General features: G+C 34.8%; 1 protein-coding gene across 6 annotated transcripts in view; it reads left to right on the top strand.

Annotated features, from left to right (window-relative positions):
• The window catches only part of OXR1 (oxidation resistance 1), a 138,615-nt gene that overhangs the window by 92,955 nt on the left and 28,745 nt on the right, over nt 1–16,915 (top strand). For all 6 annotated transcript variants that reach the window (XM_053993634.1, XM_053994410.1, XM_053996021.1 and 3 more), the window contains 4 exons: nt 3,918–4,102; nt 7,323–8,107; nt 11,698–11,866; nt 14,952–15,114. In XM_053993634.1, coding sequence (XP_053849609.1) covers nt 3,918–4,102; nt 7,323–8,107; nt 11,698–11,866; nt 14,952–15,114 — 1,302 coding nt within the window. The remainder of the gene's footprint in view (nt 1–3,917; nt 4,103–7,322; nt 8,108–11,697; nt 11,867–14,951; nt 15,115–16,915) is intronic.

The raw sequence follows: 16,915 nt of genomic DNA on the forward strand, positions 1-16,915 counted from the left end.
ACAGTATTTGACATGTGGCCTCACTAGTGCTGAGTACAGAGTGACAATCACTGCCCTGGTCCTGCCAGCCACACTATTGATACAGAGATACTCTAGGGTATTTCCTGGTGCCACTGTTATTACCCATTCCTGGGTATTTTATGAGATGACTGTGACATCTGCTGCCATAGTGCAAAAATGTATATGAGTAACCAGAAAAGTTGTTTTAGAACCTTAAATGAGCGCCTGATACTACAATGCTCTAGAGTTCATCATTGCATACTCCGATACAATAGTTCTGGAGTATATGTATTTTAGGAATGCTAACAGAGAAATCTGTCTCATCCTTCATTTCCAACAAGGAAATGAAGTTTCCAGTATTTCCTTTAAAGAACAGATGTGATTTTTTTCTTGACTTATGCAAAGCTTTGGTGTTAACTCTCAAAGGCAGGAGTTGCTGCAGTTTTCATCTCTCAGGTAAGACTAGCATAATGCAATGAGCAGCTCTTAAGCAGTTGGCTAAAGGCTTGTGTGCTCCCACTTGTATGTTTTGTTCTGATGTTCTTTTTTCCTCCCAGAATCAATAGCACTTGGTTTCTGTCCATGCTAGAAACATCTATTGAGTAATAGGTTTTAAGGAAGCTTTTACTTCTGCAAACAAGGTAGTAAAGACAGAAGGTATTTCTCCTGTAAGAGTCATAGAAATTTTAAGAGAAAGTGTCAGAAATACTGGCGTGTCTGAAAAAGAGTAACTAAAATCTGCAGCCAAACAAATGTTTCTTTATCTGGCTCTTACCTGAGCATTGCTTAGCTACCTGGGTTAACATTCAGTGATCCTTGGAGGAAATAATGAAAACTAATGCTAATTAGTATATTATTAGGAATTTAATTTTTATTAATTTGGGGCAGCAGTTCTTCTCTAGAAAAGTATCCTGAAGTGTTCATCTAGAAACTGTGGACCATGTCTAGTAATTTGTGAAACAGAAGTGTTGCATTATGTTTTTTAAATAGATAAAAATTAAATAGGTCATCTGTTGTTAAGGTGCTATAAATCCATTTTTTTCAAGATACCTGTATAATCTTTCACTTCTTATAGTAATTGCAGGTGAAGTGTTTGATGAGCCACTTTGTCAAATCCAGATAAAAGTCTGCTAGGTCTGAGTGTTTAATTCTCAATTTCTATTGCTGTAGTAAATTTTACATGAAAATACACTTTCCAGTTAATTTTCATGTTGAATGTCTGCCTACCTATTGTTGTTGAGGAATTCTTCTAAGGTCAATATAAGCTTTTATTATTTCTAGCTGTGTCTTTGAGGCTCTAGAGGTAGGCTTTAATCCTTTAATCCTAATTCCATATGTGCTAAGGCCATGTCAAGGTACCAGTTTGGGATTCTTTGCCATTAGATGGGTCATTGTCAGTCCTTCTGTAGGAATCTTCTGTTTACAATAGAAGGTCTCTTAAACTTGTTTTTCTTATATAGTGAGTAGTCTTGCACATGAACAGATTTTTGTCCTTGATATGATGGTATTTCCTTAAGATACTAACAAGCCTGGCTTATGGGCTTTGGGAGGGGTAAGTTGTTGTTTTCTGAACTGCTAAAACTGAGTGTGAGGCAAGACAACTGAAATGAGTGGTTGATGTGTAACTGGTTCTTCATACAAGTTACTCTGATGATGACTCTCATTATTCAGATAAGCTTTTTCCTTTAATCAATTTTTGGCCTGTGCTGTCAGCTGAAGCAGTTGCTTCAGTGCTCTAGAAAGCAAGTTATAAAGTATTGGACCTTGTTGACATGAATGATATCTTAGTTGGGACAGCGCACCCCTTGACAGAAAAATATCATCTCTTTATTGCCTCAAAAGCTTTAGCACTTCCTGTGTACTTAATTTATCAAGGAAGGTTCATGAGCTAGTGGACAAATAAAGACAATATTATTCTGGAAATTGAGAGCTTTCTAATGAACTCAATTACTGTTTTTTTTTTCTACTGAGTAATACATTTGTGGAAGTTGGTATTGAACACTTAAATCCTTCAGATAGAGCAGTCATACAGTCTTAACATCTTCAGCCTGGCTATTTTGAAGATCCACATGCAGTATTTGGGTAGTGAAAGAATATAATAGGATATTTTGGTTGGAAGGGACCTACAATGATCATCTATTCCAACTGCCATCAAGACTATGACAATTTCTGGGTTAGATCTAGAGAGTATTAATAAAATTCCATTTTCATGACCATTAATGAAAGAGCTCAGATGTAGAAAAGCTGTTGCTTTTTTTGTTTTAATTATGTACTGAATTTACAGAAGTTATATTTGTTTAAAGAGAAGCAGTTGTTCTTCTGAGTAGACTTCTGCAGTCATGTTGAATTTGTTTTCTTGACTACAATAGATATAACAAAATGTAGACTTCTCTGGATAGTTGTCCTCTTGGAGGACAGCCTTGAAAGTCTATTTCCACAGTATAGCGCTAGGAAAGAAATGCCCGTAACAATCTTGTTTTGGTACTTTAAACACCTTGGAAATATGTAGATGTCTTCTGCTGACGTCAAAGTCTTCAGCACAAGTGTTGCACTCTAAAAGATTTATATAAAATCTGATTAAACACTGAACAACTAAAAGACTCAAGTACAGATGCTTGGGCTGCTTTTGAGACATGTCTTCATTTTTCTGTACTAGAAATAGCATTGGTCATTGTTGAGACTTCAATAACACTTTTGTTTTGGTTGGGGTTTTTTTATAACTTGCACAGTTCTTTGTACTACTTGTCGTCTTTGTATTCCTACTGTGAAGGTCATCAACCATCACCTGGGAAGAAAATTTCTTGAGTTTGGAGGAACTGTTATCTGTGTTTGTGCTCTGCTAAAGTCTTCTTGAAACAAAATTGAAATCAATCTCCAATACACACTCTTTATAATAGCTGTGAATGTTTTATCAGTAAGATAAATATTTGATTCCTTCAACAGCTCGTGAATTGAGTTCTTGCATGAAAGTTTGGAATGTCTGACCAGATTTGTAAAGTGTTTAGGAGTCAAGATCTGTAACTGAAGTATTCCTGTCACTCTACTTAAAGCTAGGTTTTCTCCAGTTCATAGTTGCAGCTCAAACTGTACTGTTCCAACAGTTAAATGAATTTCTGTAGCAGGCAATTGCTGTTTGCACGTGTTGCTAACTTTTTTTGTTCAAAAAAAGTTCAACATATTGTAAGCTAACTGTTTTTATACTTGTATTGTATAAGAATCCTACAATTCATAGTATGAATATCAATCTCAAAATTTTTCATAGTTAAAGTTTAAACTCTTACTTGCATTCATGTACTGCAGCAGTACAATTGTGATTAAAACCATCCAAAGTTTCATCTTTAATAATCTTGAGTATTTTTTATTCTAATTTCATTCTATAAATGCGTTTGTCCCATCAATGTGTCCATTAAGTTAGAAGGACATGTATCAGCCTCTCTGTTACTTTTGTGTAAAATAAATTAAGATAATGATAGGTTTTTAAGGTCTCTCTAAATAAATACTAGAAAGTGAGAGAGAAGAGTTAAGAGTCAAGTTTCAGACAAAAATTGCTTTCAGACCTACCAATTAAGCCCTGTGATTATCTGGGAAGGATGTCTCCTTATCTCAGAGGAGCTATTTAGTGTATTCTCCAGTGTGTAAGGTTTCTCTTACTTTACTAAAACCAATGATTGATTAGTTGTGAGGAATAAAACTATTTTCTTTTGGGAAAGCAGGTGGTATTAATTTTCTTCCCCAGAAAAAGTTAGTTTCTTGTCTTTAACAGTGACTTAGTAACATAACAGGTTGCTTAAATATAAATTTAAAATGGCTTTATTTAAAAAGAAAAAAATAAAAAACACCTTTTGCCTAATGAAGAATGAAGAATAAACTGGAATTTGAAGGAGAAAAATTACCACTTCTTTTCCCTCTCATTTTAGGGTACGGTCAATGGTGTGCTGCTAGTGACGCCAAATAATATAATGTTTGATCCTCATAAAATGGATCCTCTGGTCCAAGAGAATGGCTGTGAAGAATATGGCATCATGTGTCCAATGGAAGAAGTGATGTCAGCTGCTCTGTATAAGGAAATTGTGGACAGCAAAATTAAGGAGTCATTAAGCATGTAAGATAGAACAGTATTTGTAAAGCCTTAAGTAAATCTGAACTGTAGCCACATTGTTGACCATATAAAACTAGCAAACCAGCATTTTCCTTCTTTTTCTTGTTAGGAAAGGATATCAAAGATTGGCTTGGAAAGATCCTATAGCAAGTTTGCTTTACCTTCAGTTCTCACATCATATATATGATACAGGATAAATCATCTTCTATATACATGGATTCTAATTTCCTCCAGTAATCTCTTATAAAGATCTGTGGTACCACATCATTTCCTCTGCCCCTTCCCCACTATGGAAACAGTAATAGATGCTGTTTGGTTTTTCAGTAATTTAAAAACTCGTGTTCACAATAAGAAAGTGCAGCTTTGACAATTTTAGGAATAAATTTTCATTGTTTGGCATTTCTCATTTGCTTCTCAATCTTGTTGCTCTGACAAATTATTTAAACTCATTTTCTAATATTTGTGTAAATTATCATGGGCATAGGAGTATATTTTTCTCCCTTTATGGCTAGGGGAGGAACTGCATATTCACCTTTAGGTGTAGTCTTTTTTTGGAGTAAACAGTGAATTTGGATTGGTGAGGTCTAAGCACTGGTGTTTAGTGCAGCAGATATTTAAAATCAACTTTAAAGAGCATTATGAGAAATCTTTGTTCTGTTCTCTCTTTTTTATGCCGAGCTTTTATATTGTCATCAGAAAAAAGATAAATTCTGTCTTGAAATCCAAAAAGGATTAAAAAAATAAATCATGCCACCTTTACCTGTTGCAGCCCATAAAGCACAAACATTTGCAGACTGCCTCAGTTGTTGAGCTGCAGTGAAGTGGGCATCTTTAACCAAGAGAGTGTAAAGCTGTTTGCTTGATATGTAACACTGTACCCTACTTAAATAGTTGCATTTTTTTAGATACTCAGTAACTCTTCAAAATACCCTCTTCCAGTTCATCTAGGTAGTACCCTAAGCACATCTTTCTTGATAATCTTAACAATATGGACACTCACAAGTAGTAAGTTGCCTCATATCATTTATGAGCTCAGTTTTGGCGTAAACCTGGGAATGAATGGTTATCTTGGCATGGTCTTGTTTGCTCTCCAATGTCGTGTCTGTTGAAAGGGCAACTGAAATACATGTTGCTACAGTAGTACTTTTGGGGCTTTTGATGTAGAATGATGATGACTTCAGCAGAATTTCTTTCTGGAAGTTTCTTTTTCCAGACTGAGTTTTAAAATGTAGCTCACAGTTCCTATTTCAATTGATACACAGTGGAACGAATTAGATAACTCTATGCTTGAATCATGTTATTGCAGTTGGAAAGCAAGTATTTTTCTAAAATGCTTAGTTTGTTAATGATGCCACTGATTTTTGTGCTTCTGTAGCACATGCATTTTCTCTTTTGTTTATAATGTGAATGTATATGGAATGAAAATGTGTCTTCTAATGAAAGGTCATACTCTGCATTCAGAGGCCTGTATGCCCAATTTGGTTTATCTTTCTTGTCAGCTGTATAAACTAGTGGATGGAGCACTAGCTGCTAGCATTTTCTTCAGTCCCTGTACTTTTGTGCCTTAGCTAAATATGAGGCATATTTGTAAATTTGGGGTAAAACAGAAATCAAATCTTTAATGTCTAAACAGAAGTCCTAACAGCTTCAGCTAGATCTGACAAGACCCATATGTCTTGAGGTATTTGACACTTAAATCATGTTTTCTCACTGTTTTTTTTCCTACATATTATATTCCACTGTTGTAGTTAACCTTCTTCCATTCTCTATTTTTCCAGCTGTCAAACCTGCTTAAACTTGGGAAAGCAATCTTATTTTTAGTATTCAGATTGTTGATATGGAAAATGGTCATAAGCCCAATGGATGCTTTGGTTCTTAAAACTAAAATTTTGTGTTGTATGGTTTCTATATGTGAGCCACAATCTATGCTTAAACTGGACAAAAAATGTCTGACCACAGGCAGATGTTTTACAGATTTCATGAACCTTACATTGTGCATAATCCTGCAAATTTAAAGAAATGGCCTAGTCTAATAGGTAATGAATTCAAAAGCTGAATCCACATGCTTTGTAAGCAAAATCATGCAGTCAGCTAAAACTTACTACAAGTTTCATGTAAACACTTAGATAGGAGGGTGCATATTCTTTGCAAACAGCCTGAATTTTAGCAGCATCTCAGTAATATGATGTAACTGATTATCAAGTTTTGTGAGACTTGTGGAGTGAATTTATTGTCCTTCAAAAGAGAGATTAATGTACAAGCATCTTAACAGCATTTAGTACTAGGTAATCGAAGAGTTGGTGTGCTTCTGATAGCCAAGAAGTTGACAGAGAGCTCTAGTCAAGAGTAAGTTTAAATATGAGAATTTTTTGTGATGGCTGTGTACCGCCCAGGTGTTTTTTGACAACAGGGAAAAGCTTGAGCATGTTCATAGTACCTTTCTAGCCTTCCTTTTCTAAAAGTCATAGAATTTCTAGTCAGCTTATTTTGAAAGGCAGGTTTAACAAAGATTATTTCCTCTGGGTAAAATAAATTTTTATGCTTGCTTTTTTTTTTTTTACACTATTTATCAGCATCTTCAGTAGTGTCAAGTAGTTTGGGTTTTATTTCCCCAAACAGTGGTATCCTCAAAGTTAAGTACCTGCTGAAGACACTAAACACTGTTTCAGGTATTTTCTATGGGCAGAATAGTGAGATATACTTTGATGGTTCCTACTGTTCTGCATTTACTGGCTTTGATATCTGAGGTTAGACCAGATGATTTCTGCCATTCATGTCTTACATGTGAGCTAGGTGTCAGCCTCCTTGTAGGGTGGGGCATGTCTGTACAACTGTACTGACTGCTTGGGGAGAGAAAACCTAAAAAACTGTGGATGATTTTTGCCTTTAGAGATTATGGTTTTGTGTAGCTTTTTGTTGGTTTTACTTTGGTGGTTATTTTATTTTTACACTTTAAGTGCTTCTCATAATCTTGTTAGTTTCATAGGAGAGTTTCTTGTGAAAGTAATGTCATGAACTTGGGAAGTCCCAGCTATGTTGTGCTGGCAAAAGGTCAGCCACGTTTACCATGATGGTATCACATTTTATGCTTGTTTATTACTAATGCTCTGGATTAAGTTGAAATTGTGTTTGTTTGTTTTAAGAGCTTGAACGATGCAGTGAAGAAAAGAGCTTGATACTTTCGAGGTACTTGTTATAACAACATTCTTATTTTGCTCAACAGAGATGTAGAGCAGCTGTCAGTAAGGGAACTTGGCCATTCCAAGAAAGCTGCAAAGAGCAATACAGATGACATGGATTCCAAGGTTCGGGACACGGGCAATGACAGTGCTAGCACTGCCCCAAGAAGCACAGAGGAGTCTCTTTCAGAAGATGTGTTCACAGAATCAGAACTTTCTCCAATACGTGAGGAACTTGTTTCCTCAGATGAGCTTCGACAAGATAAATCTTCTGGAGCATCATCAGAATCTGTCCAAACAATAAACCAGACTAGTGCTGAATGTTTAACAGTCATTTCAGAATCCAATGAAGCTGCCAGTGACTTAAAGCCCAGTGCCGAAATGGTTGTAGATGTTAAACAGTTTGGTACCCACTTAAGTTCAGAAAGTGCTAAAATGTCTGTAAAAGGAGGACAAGAACCTGGTGAAAATACTGCAGATATCCTCCAGCAGTCTTTGCAAAGATCACAGGGTAGTGAGGAGCACAGCAAGGAGACAGAAGTGGGTAAGGATCAGGATTCATCACTAGGAAAAAAAGCAGATAATGAGATGGAAGAGGAATGTCCAGGTTGTGAAGGTACCACAGACTCTCAAAAGAAAGAGACACCTAGCAAAGGAAAAGTAGTGGGAGAGCCAAGTCAAGACTCAGAGGCAGAAGTTGAAGAACTCCGCAAGCTCTGGAAGACACACACTATGCAACAAACAAAACAACAAAGAGAAAACATGCACCAGGATTCACAAAAAGAAATCAGTCAGAAAGCTGTGTCTGCAGGAGATGGGCGGTTAGAAGGTGAGTCAGTAGGTATTCATGGGTACAGTATTTACCTTCAGATTTAAAATATATCATCCTCCAGTTTAATGGAAATTCTGGATTTTTTTCATTCTGTACAACATATCTTTTCATGTGCTGGTTATATTTCTTATTGGCTTGAAGATACTCCAAAGTTAAACTTTACATAATTTTTGGAGAAAATATTTGATGCTTTCAGAATGCTGTTTCACTTGCATCTTGTCTTACTTTGATGCTGACTAGAACAAGGTTAAGCATCCAAAAAGCCTGATTCAGGAAAAATAAGGGCTAGATTTTAGGAAACTAGTACTGTGGATACAGTGAACAGCTAGGTTTTATTTCTTGAGTACCTTGATTCTTCTGCAAAGATCAGGGTCCTGGGATTATTAGTTGGAAGTTACCCTTAAAGTCTGTTCAAGTTTTTATCATACAGAAATATGCTGTGCCTTTAAACAACTTAAATATGCTTCTGGATGAATTTGAATTTGCTTTCTAAAAAATTCACAAGTTACTTTCTCATGTCTTCCCATCTTACTAATGGAGATAACTGAACTATTTGTTTTAATTGTGCAATATTTGGGTAACTACGTAAGGCTCTGTTAGTGTGTGACAGGCATTAAAGGTAAGTGAAGTGCATTTGAAGGTTAAATTCATTATATTAATTATTAAAGTTGAAATTATATTGAATAGAAGTACATTCTTTGGTTAACTGAAGTTCATCTACACTTTTTTTTTTTGGTTGGTTGGGTTGGGGTTTTTTTCTTTTAAGGAAGTAACTGAATTTTGAAATTTGAAGCATATGAATACTTGCATCATTCTGTGATAAATTTGGTTTTTATGCTGTAAATATTAGAAGTATTTCTAATACTTCTGGCTACTTTCTAATATACTTACTAGTACTACTTTCTAATACCTCTGGCAGATGTCAGCTAGCAGTAGTTGCTGATTGTAACTTTAAAAAAATTCAGGTACTAAGTCTTCTTTGGCACAGTTGCTGTTTTTCTTACAAATTAATATTTGTAACTCAGTTGCATTAAATGCCTTAATTTTGGTTTTTTGTAAGATTGTATCATTGACTAACTGCGGGTTGTTCGTGTGTTATGTGATATGTATATTTGCAGAGTAAATATATAAATAACCAAAAAAGTGTCTGCATACAGTCCTACAGAAGAGCGCTGGCTAGAAACCTTATATACACATAGTGCTGCTGCCTCACTCCAGGTTGATGGGCTAAAGTACAAAGTAAAAAAACACGAAAAGCACAAGATGCCTCTTGGAGATTTGGACCAATTCAGTCCAACTTCAGCAGGAATTATTACAGCTCTTATTCTTGCATGTTGTATTAGCAGAATGCAAATAAATGAATAAATTATGAAGTAATATTTCTCACCTTTGGTGAAGCTTCTACAGGCATGATTAAACAGAACCAAGGTAAAAGCATAGATCTGATCTATAACTCTTGAAAATCAGACTGAATATGACATCTGTTAACAGTAGGTCACTAAAAACACCAGGTCATTTAAGATTTGAAATATAATAAATACTTTCAAGTACCCTTTCTCAAAATACAACTCTAAAGTAGTAATACTATGAGTTTTGGATCAATAATTTACCTAGATAGTATTTTTGTCTCTTTCATATAGCAGGAGCTTAGTTGAATTTTTTTCTCTTTTGTGGCAGCTTTTGAGAATTTAGGTTTTGAGAGCTATTGTTTTTTTGAACTTTGCAGAAGCTAGTTGTTTGAGTTTGGAATTAATGATCTAAATCTTTATTCTGAATGTTGAGGTGATGCAATGCAAGTAGATACTTATGAGTAGACACATCAAGTTTAGAATAACTAAAAAGGTCTTGCTTGTATCTACTTTTATTTTTTTATTGCCCAAGCTTCTGTTTTTACAGACACCTTTGTTAACTACTGGACTGAAATAAAGCTAGATGTGGTTGATACTTTGGAGAAATTGTAACAATCTATAATTTTGTGTGTGTATAAACAATTTAAAATCTCATTAATGATGACATGTCAAAATATTTGCTGCTTAGCTGAATATTGGCAGAGATTGAAAGGAAAGACAAGAAGCATGAGACAGTAGCCATTGCTGAAATCTTTTCTCATTAATTTAGTGTCAAATATACAACAAGATATTGGAGAACTCACAAAAAAAAGAAAGCATCTGAAATAGTCCTTTTGAGACTTGGAGCAGAGCTAAATTGTTTTTTATTTTTTTATCCATCTGATAGCTGAAACCATAATCCCACTTATCTGAGCTCAGGGAAGTCCTAATGTGCTGCCTCTGAAGGACCAAAATCACAAATACCAAATCATTTGAAGAGTATTTATCTAACACTGCCACAGAGTTTGCATGCCAGTCCTATGAACCAGGCTTTTTTGTTTATTTTTATTTTTTTTAGTGTTGTTTTTTTTTTAATATGACAATTTACCTTTGCATTTACACATTAATAAAATACTTCCAAATAATGCATGTTACTATGGCTAATTTACTATACTGTATGCTGCAGGTATAATTCTAAAATGTTGACTGAAAACATGACTGAAAATTAGGAGGCAAACATTTAAATAGTTACTAGAAAAAAAATAGTCTTTGAGGAACAGTGCTGTTCTAAACTTCATGGTGAAAATCTCATTAAGAAAATGTTTATAGAGCAAGAAGGTCTGTGCTTAGTGGATCTGTGGTCTGCATGGATGCTGAAGGAGAACTTCAGCTGTAAAGAAAAGATGTGTCCTGGGAAATTGAAACCTATCTGTATGTACATGTAATACCAGAGCTAGGATAAACCCTTTATTGTCATAACTGATCATAATAGCTCTTAAAATTACATTTTCCTTTCTTGCTTTAAAAAATTCTCTTATGGCTGGAGGATTTGGTAAATATAGTAAAGAAACAATTTTAAGAAGGCTTCTTCTTTTACCTTGTGCTGACTTGACAATTCAGACCTTGAGAGTAATCACATAATTCTTTTAGTTCAATTCAATAAACAACCAAAGAGAAAAATCCTGTACAGCAACATCCAGTATACTTCATCCTGAGGTGGTGTTCATACCATTGAAATGTTTGATATAGCTAAAAAATTAAAATTTGTCTTAATCCTGTATCAATAGGGCCCATTTTCCCTTGTAAATTATAAGAAAATAACAAATAGCTCTGACACGTGTGAATCAAGCGTATTTAACAGAAGTCTTTTTTTAAAATACATATTTAACACAGTATCTTTTTCATATATGTGGGATAGCTGTTTAATAGTGGGAGGATGGTGATTCAGTGTTGAGAGTATGCATCAAGAATACTGTCTGAATACTTGCAAGCTTGGATGAAATGCTGTAACAGTGTGATCTGTAGTTGGAAGCAGAAATGAATGTTAGAATTTAGTGTGTTGTATTCTTAAGTTAATTCTGCTGTTGTGATTTTCATAACATAAAAGGGCAGATTATTATTACCTCTTATCTTACCCCATCTCCCATTACTTACTTACATAAATGTCTTATATCCCTCAATTGTCTAATATAAAATAATTAATGATTTTGTTAAGCTTTTTAGTACATTGTGGACAGCTTACTTTGTCTTTATTAATAGGTTCTTCTGTTATGAAAGAAAAAAGACGACATCGATCTCACAAGTTTCTGTGTCTCAGGGTTGGAAAACCCATGAGAAAAACATTTGTTTCTCAAGCAAGTGCAACAATGCAGCAGTATGCACAAAGGGACAAAAAACATGAGTACTGGTTTGCTGTTCCACAAGAAAGGTAAGACAGAGATAAATTGTAAAAATCAGCAATTGCCAGTAGGTGTTTGAGCTTTTTATTCTTTCTGCACTATTCAAAATTTTGCAGTGACTGTATCTCTCTAACCACAAAAAAGGGTCAGCGTCTGAGGATGTTGTTGATTGGCTTGTATTGTATTTGCCATTGGAGTACCTCATTACCTTACTGACATTTTACTGGTTTACTGGAGTTACTTGTAAGTTTGGCAAATAGTTTCTCATTATATTATTTAAGCTCTTGTTTGTAGCAAGTAAATAATGAAAGGAAGATTCAAGTCTGGTGGAGGAAGTTAAGTTTGTCATTATCTGTGCTTCCCATTATTTGGAAACTTTCTAAAAATCCTCTTGTAGTTCAGAAGAGCTAGCTGGGGTTCCTTTGTCTTATCTTTGTATATGGAACACAAAACCTTTCCATGAACCAACTTAAGCATGTCTACTGGAAAAATAGCTAAATTGGTTGAACTCATTCAAATAAGACATGAGACTGTTCATGCTCACTCCCTGGTACAGTCTCGTATTCTGAAATGATCTTTACTGCTAGGAAACTAACTGCTTTTCAACCCAAGAGTGGTTTTTAGGGGTGTTACATACTTGTCAAAGAGTGAGGGGAAAAGAAAGAAACAAAAAACTATCAGTTATCAGCTGGTATAAATACCTACCTGCCATGATCAAGTCACTTTTCCATCTTTTCTTTTGAGCTGAATGGCATAGAATGTCCAGTTGGGGCACTGCAGTTGAGGACAGATATGGATCAATTGGAGGGAGTCTAGAGGACAACAGCAAGACTATTTAATGCCTAGAAAGTGTAACATATAAAGAAAATTAGAAGTAAGTGGGGTTCTTTAATCTGAAGCAGAAGAGGTTGATTACAGAAATAAAATTCTTTTATACTGAAATTGGGTGCAACAAGAAAGGCAGTAGTCTTCTTTTTATGTCTGCTATGGATGGAAATGTGTGATGGACTGAAATTATGGCAAAGTATTATACTTATCCAACAGGTAGAACTGAGTCTATGGTAGTGCATCACTAACCTGCTTCTAAACATCAACCCTGCTACCTCTTAAGTGGTAGAGGGGACACAAAGTTTTGAGTCAAAGGTCTGTCCCACTAATTCTGCTGCTGTTAATCCTGTCTGGGCCAGGAGTTATCTTGTGGTTACAGCTAACTCAAATCTGCTTGTTCTAGTAGTATCATATTTAATTTGAAAACAGATAGATGTTTCATGTATGGCAATGATATCTAGATTAGTTGATTAAAATTATTACTGTCTCTTTGGCTCATTTTTTAATGTAGCAAGCACTTATCTCCAGCACAGAGCAGAATTGATCACCTATTTTGGAAGAAATGTTTCTTATTTTTCAGTCTGTACTGATATCCTTGGAAATTATTTTCATCTGTGGAGGGTCTCTCTCTAACTGAATGGAGTAGTATACTATCAGTATCAGTTCTTTATTCATTCAATGTGTGTCCTATGTTTTTTGTAAAGAAACAGCTATGTCCTCATAGTGGGGTGTTAATTTTCTTAATTTGGTGTTAACCTTGCTGAGTGCTAGTCTGCATAGATGAAAATACCTAGAGCCAATCCAGCTGTCTTTGTCACCGAGTAGTATGAAAGAGAGAAAAGCATTATTTCAGTGTTCTTACTCTCAAAGGAGCCAGTCTGGGAAGGAGTGTCTTACAGTTCCTTAAGCATCAAGTTTCATGTACTTTTTGTAACTACTATAATAATATAGAACTCAAAGTTCTTGAAAAGTTAAAATCAGGACTTAAAAAAACTTTCATACTTGCATGACAACTTAAAATTGATGCCTCATTCAGTGCATGAAGAGTCTGCAGTTTCTTGGTTTTGACTGAAAGAACTTACCTAACCTTGTGCATCCAGAATATTTTATTATTTCCTATTGCCAGAGAAAGATTTACCCCTTTTTTTTCCCCCCTTTTATCACTGTTATTCAGGAACCTCAATCTTAACAAGGGTGATTCTGAATCACCTTTGTTAAGATTGATTATGAATAAGTCTGACCCTGTTCAGAGACTGTTACTGCATACCTGTGTGCAGCATTCTTTTGGGCAAAGGTGCACGAAAAATATAACTACACTTTTGAGAAACTTTGCAGTTCTGTATCTCTTCCTGTTCTTCAAGTGTTCAGTTTTTCAAGGATTATTAAGGAAGGGAGAAAAAAAGGCTCAAATATTATTCTTCATGCTAAGACAATACTCAGATAAAGCAAAACATCTCTGAAGAAAGACATAAGGAATATTCAAACTCTTGTAACCAGAGCCATGAAGATCTAGCTCTGACTCTTTTCTATGGTCAAGGGATACTAGTGGATGCATTGCAAGTCCTTTTCCTGAGTGCTCTGTCTGTGCACCTGCAGCAAATACAGGATAAACTGACATCTGTTAGGATTGCAAATAACTGCCTCCTGTGAATTTGGGTGATTTTGCTCTTCTAAACTGGAGAACAGTGCCATTTGTGGCACATAACTTAAAAGGAGGTAACTTCGAATCTTGGTACTTACTGTAGCTTGGAGCTTATGATTTCATGATTCATACATATATGTGCATGCTTTCAGCAGTCTTCCCCCACATCTGTAGTACTTCCCACAATTTGTATAATTCTGATTGTCTTGGAAGTGGTCAACTGTTCTTCAGGCAAAGGGAAAACAGACGTGCAGGAATTTTTTAAATTCTAATTTTGTTTGGTTTTATGTAACTCTTTCTAAATAAGATAAAGAAGTCTTTTTGTTTTATTTTGGCAGTAACTTCAGTTTTAAGCAGAGGTATCCAATGAGACAGAAGTGGTTGAAAGATCATACTTGTATGTGAAATCACAGCTAATCCATTGCCAACTTGTTTCTTGTTTTTTTTTCCTACAGAGTCAGCTTCATATATTTAAAAATAAAAAAAAAACCCAAAGAACTAGCTAGTGTTTTTATTAAATGTGTCTCTAATATCTAGTAAAATATGAAATAGTATTTTTATTTTAACCTTAAATACTTAATATTATTAGACATCACAAACTTAGCTTATTTTTTTTTTTCTGTGTCATAACTTGACTTTTCTAGGACAGATCACTTGTATGTCTTCTTTATCCAGTGGAGTCCAGAAATATATGCAGAAGATACTGGGGAGTCTCTTCGGGAACCTGGATTTATAGTGGTAAAAAAGAAGGAAGAGCCTGAAACTAGCGAAGAATCAAGTACTGAAGATGCTGCTAAAGAATGGGAGGTAAGGAAGAACAGTGTCAAAGATGTTTTTTTTTAATACACTCATAAGAATATATTAAAATAGTATTAAATATTTTCCAAGAGGGAAAAAAAAAAAACACTTTATTAGTCTGGTTATCATGATCATGGCTGTTCAGTTTATGCCATCCTAATGCTTTACTCCAACATCAGATCAGGGCAACATTTCACAATTCCAAATCATTTTTGTGTGGAGCAAGTTGTAACTTAAAACTCCTAGGTAAAGGAATGTGAGTAGAGCAACAAAGTTGGAATTTTGGTGAAGCAGACTTAATTTTCAGTCTCATAAACTGACAGTTTTCTGATATTGATTATTCCTATATTTAGAGTGTTCAGTGTTTATTGGTAAGACTCTAAAGATGGACGGGACAGCAAAAGACGAAAAGAACAGCTATTAATGACATGCCTTTTCAATAATTTAGTAATTAATTTTGCAATTTTGACTTATTCATGCATTATAATGCTGTTGAGTGTATTTTAGAAATATATTTTAACTATTTATTTTCTCTTTAAATAATAAGTACATTTCTCTCATGTGACTCTGTGTCCACTGTGTTTCTATGGACACATCTTTACACGTCTACGTGGTTTTGTTTTGTAGTGTACATGCAGTTAAAGCACTTCCAGTCTTGTACATTCAAGTGTTGGTCAAAAGTTTGATGATTCTTGTCATATATATTGTAGAAGTATCCCATCAGCACTGTTTAATTTGAGTCTTGGGACAGCAATTGCAATCTCTGACTGTAAGATTTCTTTTGTTTTTCTTCCCCCTACCCCTACCCTGCAGTGTAACATGTTGAAATTAAGGAAGTCTACACTGTTTTATGTAGAGTGTAAAAGAAATTTTAAAGAACAGCAATAGTCTAACTACAGGTAGTAGTTTTCTGCTTAGCTACAAAACTCAGAACCATAGAACTCTGAATTCAAAGTTGAAATGTAGCTAGTTGAAGAATTAGGCTGTGGTTGCAAGACATTCCCTGCAACTCAGTGATTTCTCATGGTCCCATGGAGCAATTTTGCTTTGAGACATTGAAATTAGTATCATAAAAACTTGTCTTTTTAACTTTCATATTTTCAGCATATGTATTGCTTGAGTTTTTCCCAGCAGTGTATTTTGGTGTTAACACTTGCTCAAAGCCTTTATAGGTATTTGGTGTTTTAAAATTTGACCTTTTGGAGCATGGGTATCAGTGGATAGTGATCTACATTATGGTTTAAAAGCACAGTATATCTCTCTTTTAGTGAGCTCTTCAGTATTTGGCACCTTAATATAACTACAGAATAATTTCCACAGAATATAGTGAAAATGTTTTTTTCTTGATGGAATGTGGTAGATTTTAGAAACTATTTTTGAAAGTAATTGAGGCAGTACAGTTTTTGCAAGTATTAAAATCTGTAAGTTACTTACCACAGAATGAGACCGCACCTTAAGCCTGTATTTGGGACTTCTCTGGAAACAGTCATAGGAAATATTTCAAAAATACTTAATACAATAATTTCTATGTGTTATGTGAAATTGTCAAGCTTGGTTCTCTTAATATTATCAAATAATAATTTTCTGGATTTACATGCTAATGTGATTAGTGAGATGGATAACTTTATAAAAAAGTGGTATATAAATAGTACAAGAAATATGCTAATGTGGTCTTCTGTGCATTTTAATTTGTGTAACGTGGCTTCCTATGACTGACTTTTAGCACAAATCTGAAAGCTCTTAAAAACCTTCTAATCAGAAATGTTTGACAGTACTGGATGGTTTGAGCTATCATTTCAGTGCCTTTTAA

The sequence above is a fragment of the Vidua macroura genome, chromosome 1, assembly GCF_024509145.1.
Source record: "Vidua macroura isolate BioBank_ID:100142 chromosome 1, ASM2450914v1, whole genome shotgun sequence".
Lineage (NCBI taxonomy): Eukaryota > Metazoa > Chordata > Aves > Passeriformes > Viduidae > Vidua > Vidua macroura.